At 46.7% G+C, this 14,778-nt stretch overlaps 1 protein-coding gene across 1 annotated transcript in view; it reads right to left on the minus strand.

Annotated features, from left to right (window-relative positions):
• BBOF1 (basal body orientation factor 1) overlaps positions 1–14,778 on the minus strand; it is a 181,350-nt gene that overhangs the window by 50,394 nt on the left and 116,178 nt on the right. Inside the window, exon 8 of the mRNA XM_030214596.1 lies at positions 8,601–9,094. Within this exon, the coding sequence (XP_030070456.1) occupies positions 8,601–9,094 (494 nt within the window). The remainder of the gene's footprint in view (positions 1–8,600; positions 9,095–14,778) is intronic.

Consider the following 14,778-nt stretch of genomic DNA (forward strand, 5'->3'; position numbering starts at 1 on the left):
CAGACTTCTGTCTCCAGCTACTGATACAGCTCTCAGAATTACGGAGTCTCTGTTGGCTTGGGCATAAACTTCTGAACATCTGACTGTGAGTAAACTATCTATATTTAATCAATAAAGGAAATTTCAGAAAATAAAGAGGCTTCAGGTATGTGCTGATGTGCCGAAGTTATACTTCAGGATATTAAGGCTTTACAGATATTAAGTCTTAAGAGACCTTGACAGTGTGTGCAAATCAAGTTCATGCGTATTCATTGTGGATATGCTGAAAACCTGACTGGCAAGGGATACTCCAGGACTGGACTTGGGAAACACTGATGTATACCACAGAATATATTTATTTTGCTTACTTAGTAAAAGCTTTTTTAAACCACATATCACAATGTCCTCCATGGTTTCCATTAAAACACAGATATCATAAAACAAACATTTAAAAACATGATATCAAGTTTTTCAAGAAGTGGCACCTATAACTAAGCATATATAGTTCTCAGACAAACATTTAAAAAGAATTTTTAAACAGCTATCAGGCGAATTTTCGAAAGAGAATGGCGCCCATCTTCCGACACAAATCAGGAGATGGGCATCCTTCTCGCAAGGTCGGCCAAATTGGCATAATCGAAAGCCATTTTGGGCGCCCTCTTTCCGTGGCAGGGACGACCAAAGTTCACGGGGGCGTCAGCAGTATAACGAAGGCGGGACTAGGGTGTGCTTAGGAGATGGGCGTCCTCGGCCAATAATGGAAAAAAGAAGGGCGTCCCTGATGAACATTTGGCCGACTTTACTTGGTCCCTTTTTTTTCAGGACCAAGTCTTGAAAATGTGCCCGAACTGACCAGTGGAGGGAATCGGAGATGACCTCCCCTTACTCCGCCAGTGGTCACCAACCCCCTCCCACCCAAAAAAAATGTACAAACATTTTTTGCCAGCCTCTATGTCAGCCTCAAATGTCATACCCAGCTCCATCACAGCAGTATGCAGGTCCCTGGAGCAGTTTTTAGTGGGTGCAGTGCATTTCAGCCAGGCGGACCCAGGTCCATCCCTCCCCTACCTGTTACACTTGTGGTGGTAACTGTGAGCCCTTCAAAACCCACCAGAAACCCACTGTACCCACATGTAGGTGCCCCCCTTCACCCCTTAGGGCTAAGGTAGTGGTGTAGAGTTGTGGGGAGTGGGTTTTGGGGGGGTTTGGGGGGCTCAACACACAAGGTAAGGGAGCTTTTTGTGAAGTCCACTGCAGTGCCCCCTAGTGTGCCCAGTTGGTGTCCTGGCATGTGAGGGGGGACCAGTGCACTAGGAATGCTGGCTCCTCCCATGACAAAATGCCATGGATTTGGTCATTTTTGAGATGGGCGTCCTCGGTTTCCATTATCGGCGAAAACCGAGGTCGCCCATCTCTTAAGGTCGACCATCTCTTAGGTTGACCTAAATGTTGAGATTTGAGCATCCCCGACCGTATTATCGAAACGAAAGATGGACGCCCATCTTGTTTCGATAATATGGGATGCCCCGCCCCTTTGCAGGGACGTCCTCAGAGATGGCCGTCCCCGTTCGAAAATGCCCAAGTCTTTTTAAGGTACTATCTCATGTGGCACAAAAATCTTGGTATGGACAAAAGAGAATTCCAGATTCAAGGGCCCAAAAGAAAACAGATTCTGTTTCATTTGCTTACCATACTACTACTACTACTACTACTTATCATTTCTATAGCGCTACTAGACGTAAGCAGCGCTGTACACTTGCACATGAAGAGACAGTCCCTGCTAGACAGAGCTTACAATCTAATTAGGACAGACAAACAGGACAAACAAGAGATAAGGGAATATTAAAGTGAGGATGATAAAACAAGGGTTCTGAACAAGTGAATAAGGGTTAGGAGTTAAAAGCAGCATCAAAAAGGTGGGCTTTTAGCTTAGATTTGAAGACGGCCAGAGATGGAGCTTGACGTACCGGCTCAGGAAGTCTATTCCAGGCATAAGGTGCAGCAAGATAAAAGGAATGGAGTCTGGAGTTAGCAGTGGAGGACAAGGGTGCAGATAAGAGAGATTCCCGCCCGAAACCTCCGTTCACAGGACAAATCCCTCCTCTCATTACCCTTCTCCACCACTGCCAACTCCAGGCTCCGCTCATTCTGCCTCGCCTCACCCTATGCTTGGAACAACCTTCCCGAGCCCATACGCCAAGCCCCCTCCCTGCCCATCTTCAAGTCTTTGCTTAAAGCCCACCTCTTCAATGCTGCGTTCGGCACCTAACTCTTTCAGGAAATCCAGACTGTCCCAATTTGACCGCCCCTATCAGACTCACTGTTCACGTGTCCTTTAGATTGTAAGCTCTTTGAGCAGGGACTGTCCTTCTATGTTAAATTGTACAGCGCTGCATAACCCTTGTAGCGCTTTAGAAATGTTAAGTAGTAGTAGTAGTAGATTTACCCAGTGAACGGTGTCCCGTGCCATATGAAGAGCTGTCACTTAATTTATTTCCATCTAAGGGTGTACTAACTGAAGAGGGCTATTATGTCTAAGTGCTTTAAATAAGAGAACCAGGATTTTAAATTTAGCCAAACCATAACTAGCAACCAATGTAGCTCTTGCAGAATAGGCATGTTATGATGTTCCTGAAGCAATTCATGCTACTGCATTTTGGATCATCTGCAAAGCTCAAACTGCGCGCTCTGGAAGAGCATTGCAGTAGTCCATTGGTGAGAGTTCCAAATGATATAGCATAAGCCTGGAGGTCAATGAACCTCTTAAGCCTCAGAATGTCAGTAATTCAAAAGCTAGCTTTTCACTCTGTGTGACATGTCTAACCACACCACTTCCTGGTTGAACTCTATGGTGCACCAACACCATTAACCTATATAGCAAGTTATGCCATTGCATCAGAGTGGGAAGTTCTCGAATCCTCCAGTTAATTAAGATACACTTACAAGTTAACAAAAACAAAGTAAAGGAATACTCTCTCCTTTGGTTGTGAGTTACTACAGTACAGAGAAATCTGCAAACGATTCCAAATGAGGTGACACTGTTATCCAAAACTGCAATATCCTACTTGCATGTCTTCTCACTCCCTCCCAGGAGAAACATACACTAGAACATTTCCACAGAAGGTTGCCCCAATGTGGGCCCCTGCTCCCAACATTTCAAACAGGCACTTATAAATGGCCCAATTGAATGCTCTGTGTCATAGAAACAGAGAAAAAGTGAATGCATATAAAGACCATATGGCCTATCCTGTCTGCCCATGCCTGCTGTCTACCATTCCTTCCTCTCCCTTAAAGATCCTATGTACCTGTCCCAAGCTTTCTTGAATTCAGATACAGTCTTCATCTCCACCATCTCCATTGGAAAGCCATTCCACGAATTCACCATTTTTTCCATGTAAAGAGCATTTTCTCAGGTTACTCTTGAGTCTATTCCTTTTCACCTTCATCTTATGCCCCCCCTCATTCTAGAGCTCGTTCAGTTGAAAGTGACTCACCTCCTGTGACGTGCATAGGTGTGCTGAGTGATGCATGTAACTTTTAGCATTCTATAAACTATGCACATAAATTGGGAGATCAGAGCAGGAAGGGGAAGCACAGCAGAGCAGTGTTTCTCAAGTCCAGTCCTCGAGTTCCCCTTTGCCAGTCAAGTTTTCAGGATATTCACAATGAATATGCATAAACTTGATTTGCATACACTGCCTCCATTATATGCAAATCTCTTGCATGCATATTCATTGTGGATATCCTGAAAACCTGACTAGCAAGGGGTACTCCAGGACTGGACTGGACTTGAGAAACACTATGGTAGAGAACCTGAATATCAGCATAGCAGAAACGGAGACAGTGATTAGACTGGATCAGAGTAAGGAGCAGAGCAAGAAAACAGTCCAATCTCCATGGTTCTTCAGAGAACAAGTCCAGAAGAAGAGGGAACCAGATCTGATGCGGCCAGAAGGGTGCAATCAGGATCATGGTTCTGCAGTCTTGCTTGAGTTTCAGCAAAGGTATGGGAGGATATGCATACAAGAAGGCCTGTCCCCCAATGTAGGAGAAAGGCATCTGACACTAGTCTGTCATGGGCCTGAAGTCTGGAACAGAACTGAGGGACCTTGTGATTGATGTGAGTGCCAAAAAGATCCACCGAGAGGGTGCCCCACGCTCGGAAGATCTTGCGGACCACGCCCATGTTCAGTGACCACTCTTGAGGTTGCATTATCCTGCTCAACCTGTCGGCCAGACTGTTGTTTACGCCTGCCAGATAAGTGGCTTGGAGAAACATGCTGTGACGGCGAGCCCAAAGCCACATCTGGACGGCTTCCTGACACAGAGGGCGCGATCCGGTGCCCCCCCTGCTTGTTGGTGTAGTACATGGCAACCTAATTGTCTGTCTGAATCAAGATTACTTGGTTGGACAGCCAATTTCTGAAAGCCTTTAGAGCATTCCAGATCGCTCTTAATTCCAGGAGGTTGATCTGCAGACCTCTTTCCTGAAAGGACCAGGCTCCCTGAGAGTGGAGCCCATGTACATGAGCTCCCCACCCCAGGAGAGATGCATCTGTCGTCAGCACCTTTCGTGGCTGAGGAACTTGGAATGGTCATCCCATGGTCAAATTGGATCGAATTGTCCACCAGTGAAGAGAATTTCGAAAGCCGGTGGACAGTTGGATTACATCCTTTAGATCCCCCGCAGCTTGAAATCACTGGGAAGCTAGGGTCCATTGAGCTGATCTCATATGTAGACTTGCCATGGGCATGACATGAACTGTGGAGGCCATATGCCCGAGAAGTCTCAACATCTGCCGAGCCGTGACCTGCTGGGACTCTCGAACCATGAACACCAGGGACAGAAGGTTGTCCGCCCTTGTCGTGGGAAGATACGCTCGAACTGTCTGAGTGTTCAACAGGGCTCCAATGAATTCCAAAGTTTGGACTGGGGTGAGATAGGATAATTTATGACGAACCCCAGTAGCTCTAGCACCCGAATAGTCATTCACATGGACTCCAGATCACCCTCATTTGACGTGCTCTTCACCAGCCAATCGTCGAGATAAGGAAACACATGCACTCCCAGTCTGCGTAGCGATGCTGCGACTACAGCTAGGCATTTGGTAAACACTCTGGGCGCAGATGCCAGGCCAAAAGGAAGTATACGGTACTGAAAATGCTGTGTTCCCAGCTGAAATCGAAGACACTTCCTGTGAACTGGAAGTATCGAGATGTGTGTGTAAGCATCCTTTAATTCCAGAGAGCATAGCCAATCGTTTTCCTGAATCATTTATTTATTTATTTGTTGCATTTGTATCCCACATTCATGGGAAGAAGGGTGCCCAGGGAAACCATCCTGAACTTTTCTCGGACAAGAATTTGTTCAGTGCCCTTAGGTCTAAGATGGGACACATCCCCCCCTGTTTTCTTTTGCACAAGAAAGTACCTGGAATAGATTCCTAGCCCTTCTTCCCCTGGTGGAACGGGTTCAACCGCTTGGGCCTTCAGAAGGGCGGAGAGTTCCTCTGCAAGTACCTGTTTGTGCTGGGAACTGTAAGAATAAGCTCCCGGTGGACAATTTGGACGTTTGGATTCCAGATTGAGGGTGTATCCTGACTGGACTATTTGAAGAACCCACCGGTCGGAGGTTATGAGAGGCCACCTTTGGTGAAAAAATATCAACCTCCCTCCAACCGGCAAGTCGTCCGACACAGACACTTTTACTGAGGCTATGCTGAACTGGAGCCAGTCAAAAGCCCGTCCCTTGCTTTTGCTGGGGAGCCGCAGAGGCCTTAGGCGCACGCTGTTGATGAGAACGAGCGCGCTGGGACTGAGCCTAGACAGGCTGCGAGAAGCAAGAGTGTACCTACGCCTAGCATAGGAATAGGGAGCACTCCTCTTCCCTCCAAAAAACCTCCTAGATAAGGAGGTAGTAGCAGAAGACGCCCGGTGGGAGAGAGAATCCATAGCATCATTGTGCTTCTTGAGCTGGCCAACTAGATCCTCTACTTTTTCACCAAAAAGGTTATTCCCCTGGCAAGGAACATCCACCATCTGCTGCTGGACCGAATGATCCAGGTCAGAGACACGCAGCCATGAGAGTCTGTGCATCACTATACCTTGGGCAGCGATCCTGGATGCTACATCAAAAGTGTCGAACGTACCCCTGGCCAGGAATTTGACACACCTTCTGCTACCTGACCACCTGGCGAAAAGGCTCGGCCTGCTCCGGAGGGAGTGCATCAACCAAGCTAGACAGTTGCCTCACTGAGTTCCACAAGTGGATGCTCGTGAAGAGCTGATATGTTTGGATTTTGGCAGCGAGCATAGGGCCTGATACGCCTTCCTCCCAAAAGAGTCTAAGGTTCTAGATTCTCTGCCTGGGGGCACCGAGGCACAGTCCCTAGTACTCTTGGCTCTTTTGAGAGCGGAGTCCATCACCATGGAATTGTGAGGTAGCTGAGACTTCATCAATCCAGGCTCCTGGTGGATCCGATATTGGGATTCATTCTTTTTCGGGATCATGGAATTAGACAGAGGGAACGACCAGTTTCGCATAAGGACTTCCTTCGGTACATTATGCAAAGGAGACGTTGCAGCCTCTCTAGGCGGAGAAGGGTAATCCAGGAGCTCGAGCATCTCAGCCCTGGGCTCATCCTCAACCACCATAGGGAAGGGAATAGCTGCAGCCATTTCCCAGACAAAGGAGGTGAAGGATAGACTCTGGTGGAGAAAGTCTCCTTTCTAGTGGAGGGGAAGGTTCAGAAGGAATCCCATAGGACTCGTCAGAAGAAAAGTACCTGGGATCCTCCGCTTCCTCCCACGAACGCTCATCTTCAGTATCGGACAAGACATCACTCAGAGCAGTCCGAAATTGAGCCTGGCTCGACGCCGAGGAACAACATCCTCAATGGCAGTGCCAAGAAGTCGACACCCGCCTGGACGAAGGGGAGTCAACCTGGGTGGCAGCTGACATCAATGGCGCAGGTGGCACCGAAGTCGGGGATCTCACCACAGGCGAAGGGCCAGATGCCGCTGCAGTAGACGGTACAGAAGGTGCAATCACCCCCGGCACCAAAGCAGACTGGCGCAGCAACCCCTCCAGAAGCTCTGGAAGCATGGCCCTGATGCGCTCATCGAGAGCCTCTGTCGGACAAGGCTGCGGTGTCAGTGAAGCAGCTGGTGGCAGAATCTGTCGAGGCTCGGGAGCAGGTACCGGGCTGCTAGACCGATGCATCGGCACCTCCTGAATAGAGGGAGAGCAATCCTCTCGGCGCCGACGCTTCTCGTGTCGAATGATGAACGATTATGGTGCTTCTTCACCTTCGCTCAATGCCCATCATCGAAACTCCTCGGTACCAATGAGAAAGACGTGGAATCCTCATGTCTCCTTGGGGCCGGGTCCGACGAAGGTCAGTCCCGGGGGGCCTGCATAACAGGAAGCCTCAAGACAGGTGGAGACCCACTCGATGCCTCACTGCTTACAGCACGAGTTGGTTGTTCCGCAGCCATTACCTTCGCTCCCGACGTCGATGCGTCCCTCGATATCGATGTTGACGCCGTCAACCTTGGTACTGATGTCAAAGGACCGAAACGAGCCCCAAAAAGTTTCTCTTGTTGGGCTTCTCGAGACACTTGGGTCCGTTTCTTCATGAGAAGACATAGACTGCAAGCGGCTGGGCTATCGTCAGGCCCAAGGCACTGGATACACCAACCATGGGTATCGGTACCCGATATGATCTGGTTGCACCAAGTACAACGTTTGAAGCCGCTGGGTGTCTTCGATGATATGGAAGGAAAAACGGCTTCGGCAAAATTAAACGATGTGATTGTGCCAAAAAAGTAAAGGGCACAAAAGGGGAAAAACCCGACCGCGCGGCCTAAGGCTGGCCGCGTCGAAAAGAAAGAAAACTTAGAAAGTGCCAAAAAACTAAGAAAAAAATATCAGTTTTTTTTTTTTTTTTTAAGAAAAACAAATAATGATATAAGAAAAGAAAAAATATATATAAAAAGAATCGTCAAGACTCTGTTTCCTGGGCCAGCGAAGTGAACAAGGAAAAACCTCTTTATCTCACCACGGACAAGAAAAAACTGAGAGGGAACGCTCACGCGACGGGCGGTTCGCGCGCCAGAAGGCTCTGGCAACATTTTTAAAAATTTTGCTGTACAAAAATTTGCCATTTCCTGGGCCACCGTGGATGCCGACCCACATGTGAGAACAAGCAGCCTGCTTGTCCTCAGAGAATACCTTAGTTACTCTGGGCTATGGATTTTAAGTCTGCTGAATGTCAACCCTACTATATCCCAAATCTCAGCATAATTATCGGTGAACTGTGTACACCCACATTAGGCCTGTGAAGCAGCTTGTACATATGCTCTTCTAGTATAAATAAAAGTGAAACCAGCTTTCGAAGCAGTGTTTCTAGAGTATCTGTAGTCATTTCAAGTCTTGAAGAAGATATGGGGTCTGATTTATTAAGGCTTTTCACCCGTTTGGCTGTAGTTCTTTTTTGCTTTTGAATGTGTTTACCTGCAGTCCAGTACTCTTGAAAAAACCCAAATGTTCATTGGTTATATGTGCTATAAAGTGCAGCATCACTTTGAGCTTTGAAAATTAGATGGACAGTATTACTCACCATTTTTCAGCCTCCTTTAGATCTTGATGAACATTATTAGTGCTGTGTTCATTGTCATTAAAGTTTCGGACTTTGGGATACTCTTCTTTCCCTGCTGCAGCTTCCATCATCTTTCTCTGGTATGCTGCCTGGGCTGCCTGTCTGTACCACTTTCTGTTTGAAACGATTTCATGTTTCACTTGTTGCAGTGCATGCAGGAAGAAGCACTCCACCTCTGTCCGCTCCTCTAATATGTTTTTGGCCAGTTTCTTCACTCGGTTCATTTCCCGATCCTTCATTTCTAGCAGCTTTTGCAGCTTGTCTATTTCTACGTGTCCAGCCTGGTTCTGTACCAGGGCCTCCTTCTGGGTCTTATGAATTTCAGTCTCAAACTCTCTGCTCATGTGAGTGAGGGCTCTTTCTAAGCTCTCCACTTTTCTCTTCTGGTTCTGTAACTCTGATTTTTGTTTTGTCACCTGAAGAATCTTTTCTTGAACCAACTGATCATCTGTTTCCTAAAACAAATAGAAAAAATTAAATGACCCCAGCATTTCACTTTTGTTTTTTTTTTTTTTAATTCCTGCCTCTTTGTAAAACATATAAAAGGCAATTCTATAAGGGGAACCACAATTTAGACTGGTTTATAGAATATGTACACTTACTCAAATGAATGGCATCATAAATTGGCATTTGCGCGTGTGTACCAGTGGGCCACTGACCTGGCGTAAGCTGTCGTAATACCATTCTATAAGAGGTTAGGAGCATCTTAATGCCATTACAGAACTGGAGCTAAGTGCTCTTCTTTCTTGCGCCTACGATATTGAATTGCCCCACATCGTCTCACTTGTATTATTTCTTTGCCTCTAAGACTTCCAGACACTGAATCAGGGACATGAATGCTAAAAGTTAAGGAAAGCTGAGTTCATGATTCCAACCCTGCCTCCATATGTGAGGTCAGTTTATAAACCCTCTTTGTGTAGAAACATCGAACATGACGGAAGATAAGGGCCAAATGGCCCATCCTCAGTAACCACTAACTCTTCCTTTCCTAAGTCTTTGTACTTGTAAAGTGAGCGTGCTCAGGCTGAGAGGGGGCAGAGTCACAATTTGCATGCACATATACATGCGCATTATGTGCTAACATTTATGCCTACTCCTTTTTTTTAATTTTTACTTTTATTCATACATTCCTACACAAGCGCAACCTCACCTGAAGAAACTCATACCAAACCAGCCTGCTGTGGGCACATTCTACATGCTACCCAAGATCCACAAACCAGGAAACCCTGGCAGACCAATCATATCTGGTATTGGCACACTCACGGAAGAAATATATGGATTCATAGAGGGAATTCTGAAACCTCTCGTACACAAAACTAACAGCTTCATACAAGACACCACAGACTTTCTGAATAAATTGAAAAATATCAAGCAACTACCACCTAACACCCTTCTGGTCACGATGGATGTAGAATCACTATACAGCAACATTCCACATGTGGAAGACTCCTAAAAAAATCCACACTGGACCATCAATACTCACCAGAAACTATTACAAAATAAATCAAATTCATTTTAACTCACAACTACTTCCGCTTTAACAATGATATCTATCTGCAAATAATGGACACTGCGATGGGCACCAGGACAGTACCCCAATATGCCAACCTTTTTATGGCTGAGCTGGAAGAGACATTTCTGAATGCACACCAGATCAAACCTCTAAAATACTACCGGTACATCGATGACATTTTTATCATTTGGACGGAGGGTGAAGAAACTCTGAAACAATTTTTTTCTGCCTTCAATACATACCATCCTACAATCAGATTCAAAATTGACTACTCCCCAGAAAAAGTCAATTTTTTGGACACCACGGTCTCAATCAGTGATGGCTGTATACAAACATCTATATACAAGAAACCCACAGACAGATGCAGCTACCTCCACAACTCTAGCTTCCATCCTTCACATACAAAAAGATCCATCATTTACAGCCAAGCCACAAGATACCACCGTATCTGCTCTGACCCAGGGGACAGAGCAGTGGCGTAGCCAGACAGCCAATTTTGGGTGGGCCTCAGCCCAAAGTGGGTGGGCAAAAAAGTTTCTCTCTGCCCCGCCCCCTTCCTCCCCCTATTCTCCACCTCTCCCCCAGCACCTCCCAACTCAAAATAGAAACAGAAACACTTTAGCTCATGAGGAAAGTGACATCTGCTATGCACATTTCTCAAGCTATCATATTTCAGTTAAGATTCAAAATAAAATAAAATGCCTTTTCTACCTTTGTTGTCTGGTCATTTTCTTTTTCCATCATGTTGATCCAGGTTCTCTTTTGAACTTTCCAATCTTTCTGCTATTTCTCCTTCAAGCAGCTGCTGTCCATTTGTCTTTTTCTCCTTTCTTGTTCCATTCCCTCATTTCACTTGCCTCTGACATATTGACCTTTCCATTTTAGCTCTTTCCTCTCTTTTTTTTTATTTCCTTTTCTCTGTCCACCCAAATTTTATCCTAACCCTTTTTCCTTTGTTTTACTTTTCAGATACCTGTCAGATTTCCATTTCCTTTTCACACACTAGTTCTCCTAGTCCCCATCTCTCTGCTTCCCCAGCCATCCATTCCCTTCCATCTTCAATCTATTCCCCCTTACCATATTTCTTTCCCCTGTAATCACCATCTTCCTCGCGTTTATTTCCTTGCCACCCCCTTGGCCTCTCCCACATGGTTCCACCTTTCCCAGTGTCTCTCTCCCTCCACCTTTCTAGCCCAGCATCTGCTCCCTCTCTTCTCCCCACCCTTCACCCCCTCCCAGCATCTTCCTGTCACTTCTTTCTTTCATCTTGCCCCCCTCTCCTGTGATCCAGTGTGGCCAGGATTTCCCCCACTCCTTCCCTAATGTCCACACACACGTCCAGAACCTCTCCCTTCCCTTCAGCCGGCTCCCCTTTGTCTTCCTCACCTCCCCCCACACGTCCAGAACCTCTCCCTTCCCCCACACACATCCAGAACCTCTCCCTTCCCTTCAGCCGGCTCCCCTTTGTCTTCCTCACCCCCACACATGTCCAGAACCTCTCCCTTCCCCCACACACGTCCAGAACCTCTCCCTTCCCTTCAGCCGGCTCCCCTTTGTCTTCCTCACTCCCACACATGTACAGAACCTCTCCCTTCCCCCACACACGTCCAGAACCTCTCCCTTCCCTTCAGCCCGCTCCCCTTTGTCTTCCTCACCCCCCCACACGTCCAGAACCTCTCCCTTCCTTTCAGCCCGCTCCCCTTTGTCTTCCTCACCCCCCCCACACGTCCAGAACCTCTCCCTTCCCCACACACGTCCAGAACCTCTCCCTTCCCTTCAGCCCGCTCCCCTTTGTCTTCCTCACCCCCCCCACACGTCCAGAACCTCTCCCTTCCCTTCAGACCGCTCCCCTTTGTCTTCCTCACCCCCCCACACATCCAGAACCTCTCCCTTCCCCACACACGTCCAGAACCTCTCCATTCCCTTCAGCCCGCTCCCCTGTGTCTTCCTCACCCCCCACACACGTCCAGAACCTCTCCCTTCTCTTCAGCCCGCTCCCCTTTGTCTTCCTCACCCCCCTCACACGTCCAGAACCTCTCCCTTCCCCACACACGTCCAGAACCTCTCCATTCCCTTCAGCCCGCTCCCCTGTGTCTTCCTCACCCCCCACACACGTCCAGAACCTCTCCCTTCCCTTCAGCCCCCTCCCCTTGCAGGGCGAGCAGACCACTGTCTTCCTCACCCTCTCCCACCCCCGCTGCAGCGCTTGTATTCGACGATATCGGCGCTGCCTCCTCCACCTCACAGTCTCCGTCCCCCCCCCCCCAGCAGTGCTTACAATTTGCTACCGGTGCTACCTGACACCACAGACGCGGAGCCGACAACCTGCTCCAGGACCTTCCCTCTGCCGCGTGTGTTCTTCTGCCCTGCGTAAACAGGAAGTTGAATCAGTGCGGCAGAGGGAAGGCCCCGCCCCTGGAGCAGGACATTGCGCCGCGTCAGTCAGCTGTCAGGCAGTGCCGGTAGCAAATCGCAAGCTGCCATGGGAGTGGGAGACGGACTCGGAGACTGTGAGGTAGAGGAGGCAGCGCCGATAGCGTTGAAGACAAGCGCTATGGCGGGGGTGGGAGAGGGTGAGGAGACACGGTGGCATCTGGGTGGGCCTGACTAAAAACTGGGTGGGCCTGGGCCCATCCAGGCCCACCCGTAGCTACGCCCCTGGGACAGAGACAGACACCTTAAAAGCCTGACTGCATCCTTCAAACAGAAAGGCTACAACCCCAAAATAATCTCCAAGAATATTGTCTCCTCCCTCAAAACACCCAGGGAGAATCTGCTACAGTACAAGGAGAAAAAAATCCACAGACAGAATCCCCCTTGTAGTGACATGCAATCCAGAGCTGGAAAAACTGAGGAAAATCATAAGAGATCTACAACCTATACTCCAGGAGGATGAATTACTGAAAGAGATATTCCCATCCCCACCAGTACTGGCCTTCTGACAGCCACCCAACTTAAAACACAAGCTAATCAGAAGTAAACTTCCATCACAGACTGAAAAGGAACAGAAGGGCACACGTCCCTGTAATTTATCCAGTTGCAAACTATGCCAAAATATTTCACAGGACCCCACAGTTATCCACAAAGAAAAGATATTCAGCATAAAGGGATCTTTCACTTGCTCATCTTCCAATGTGGTATATATCATTCCGTGTAAAAAATGTAACGAAGGATGCTATATTGGAGAAACAGGCCAGATGCTTAAGACAAGATTCAATTTACATAGACATCACATGATCAATACAGCCAGTAGGGCCCCCACCCCGGTGGGACAGCACTTCACAGAACCAGGACACTGTACCAGTGATTTCACAGTAAGAATACTGAAAGGTAACTTTAAAACCATACAAGAACGTAAGACCTTTGAAGTCAGAATGATTGAATATTTTAACACCCAACAGAAAGGACTTAACAAGGATCTGGGGTTCCTAGCGCATTATAAACCATAAAGCTGTATGTCTCTGTTGATCACCCCACCCCTCACCTATCCACACCCATCCTGTTAGAATATCAATGATATGCTTTGATGTCCCCATGCATACCTCCGACCCACCCCCATCCTCCCACCCTGTCAGACTGTCATAGTAATGCTTAAATGTTTTCACTTATATACACTGTCAGCTAGCACATTTGCTTATTTCCGATCTGACGAAGAAGGGCAACCTTCGAAAGCTAATCAAGAAATGTATTAAGTTATGTCCAATAAAAAAGGTATCATCTTATTTTCTTTTCCATGTTTTATTTTGTTTGATTTCTATTGATAACCTTAAGAGTGGACTAACAGGGCTACCACACTCCTCTACTTTTATTCAGAAATTTTAGAATAATTACAAAAGTAATTGCAAGAAAAACGCAAGAAAATTACATCAAGAAAAACAATACATATCTCAAAGCATACTAGTCCACATCATGGCGAATTGCAAGTGCCTAATGAAATTAAAATAATAAATAACATATCTAACAAAAGACAAACTCAAAGAAACTACACAGAGGCAAATATTAATAAAACCCTCTACATAAAACCACCATTAACTCTAAGGGACAGTACTAAGACTTTCATTTGAAACTATATAATTTTCCAAGTGTAGTGGGTCCAAAAATATATAAGGATTGTCACATGCGTTACCAGGCATTTGCAGTGAAACTTCAAGAAAAAAGGCCCGCCAAAGCCAAGACTCTAGGTCTCAGCTTCAGGAAGGCTTTACTTTTCATCTGAATAGGCCTGGCAACATCAGGAAACAACAACACAGTTTGTCCACAAAAAGGTACCAATTTTTTAGGAGCATTTGCTTTAAGAATTTTTAATTTCTGTTCCAGAGAGCCCAAAACTACCAATAAAGTTGCTCTCTTAGTTATATTATCTTGAGAAGACTCAAGAAATTTTGTCAGAACTAGACTATCTGGAGAGTTTGATATATCAAATTCTCCTTCCTGGTTACCCCCACAAATATTCCTAGGCAAATAATATAACTGCTTAATCTCAAAGGCATCCAGACTAAGCTGCAGAACATCCTTTAACGACATCTTAAACAGTTCTATAGTTGATAAGTAATGGGTCACCGGGAAATTAAAAAATCTCAAATTAGAAGCTGGAGAGGCATTTTCCAAGGCCTTTAACTGTCAATG

Source organism: Microcaecilia unicolor, chromosome 9, assembly GCF_901765095.1.
Source record: "Microcaecilia unicolor chromosome 9, aMicUni1.1, whole genome shotgun sequence".
NCBI classification, from domain to species: domain Eukaryota; kingdom Metazoa; phylum Chordata; class Amphibia; order Gymnophiona; family Siphonopidae; genus Microcaecilia; species Microcaecilia unicolor.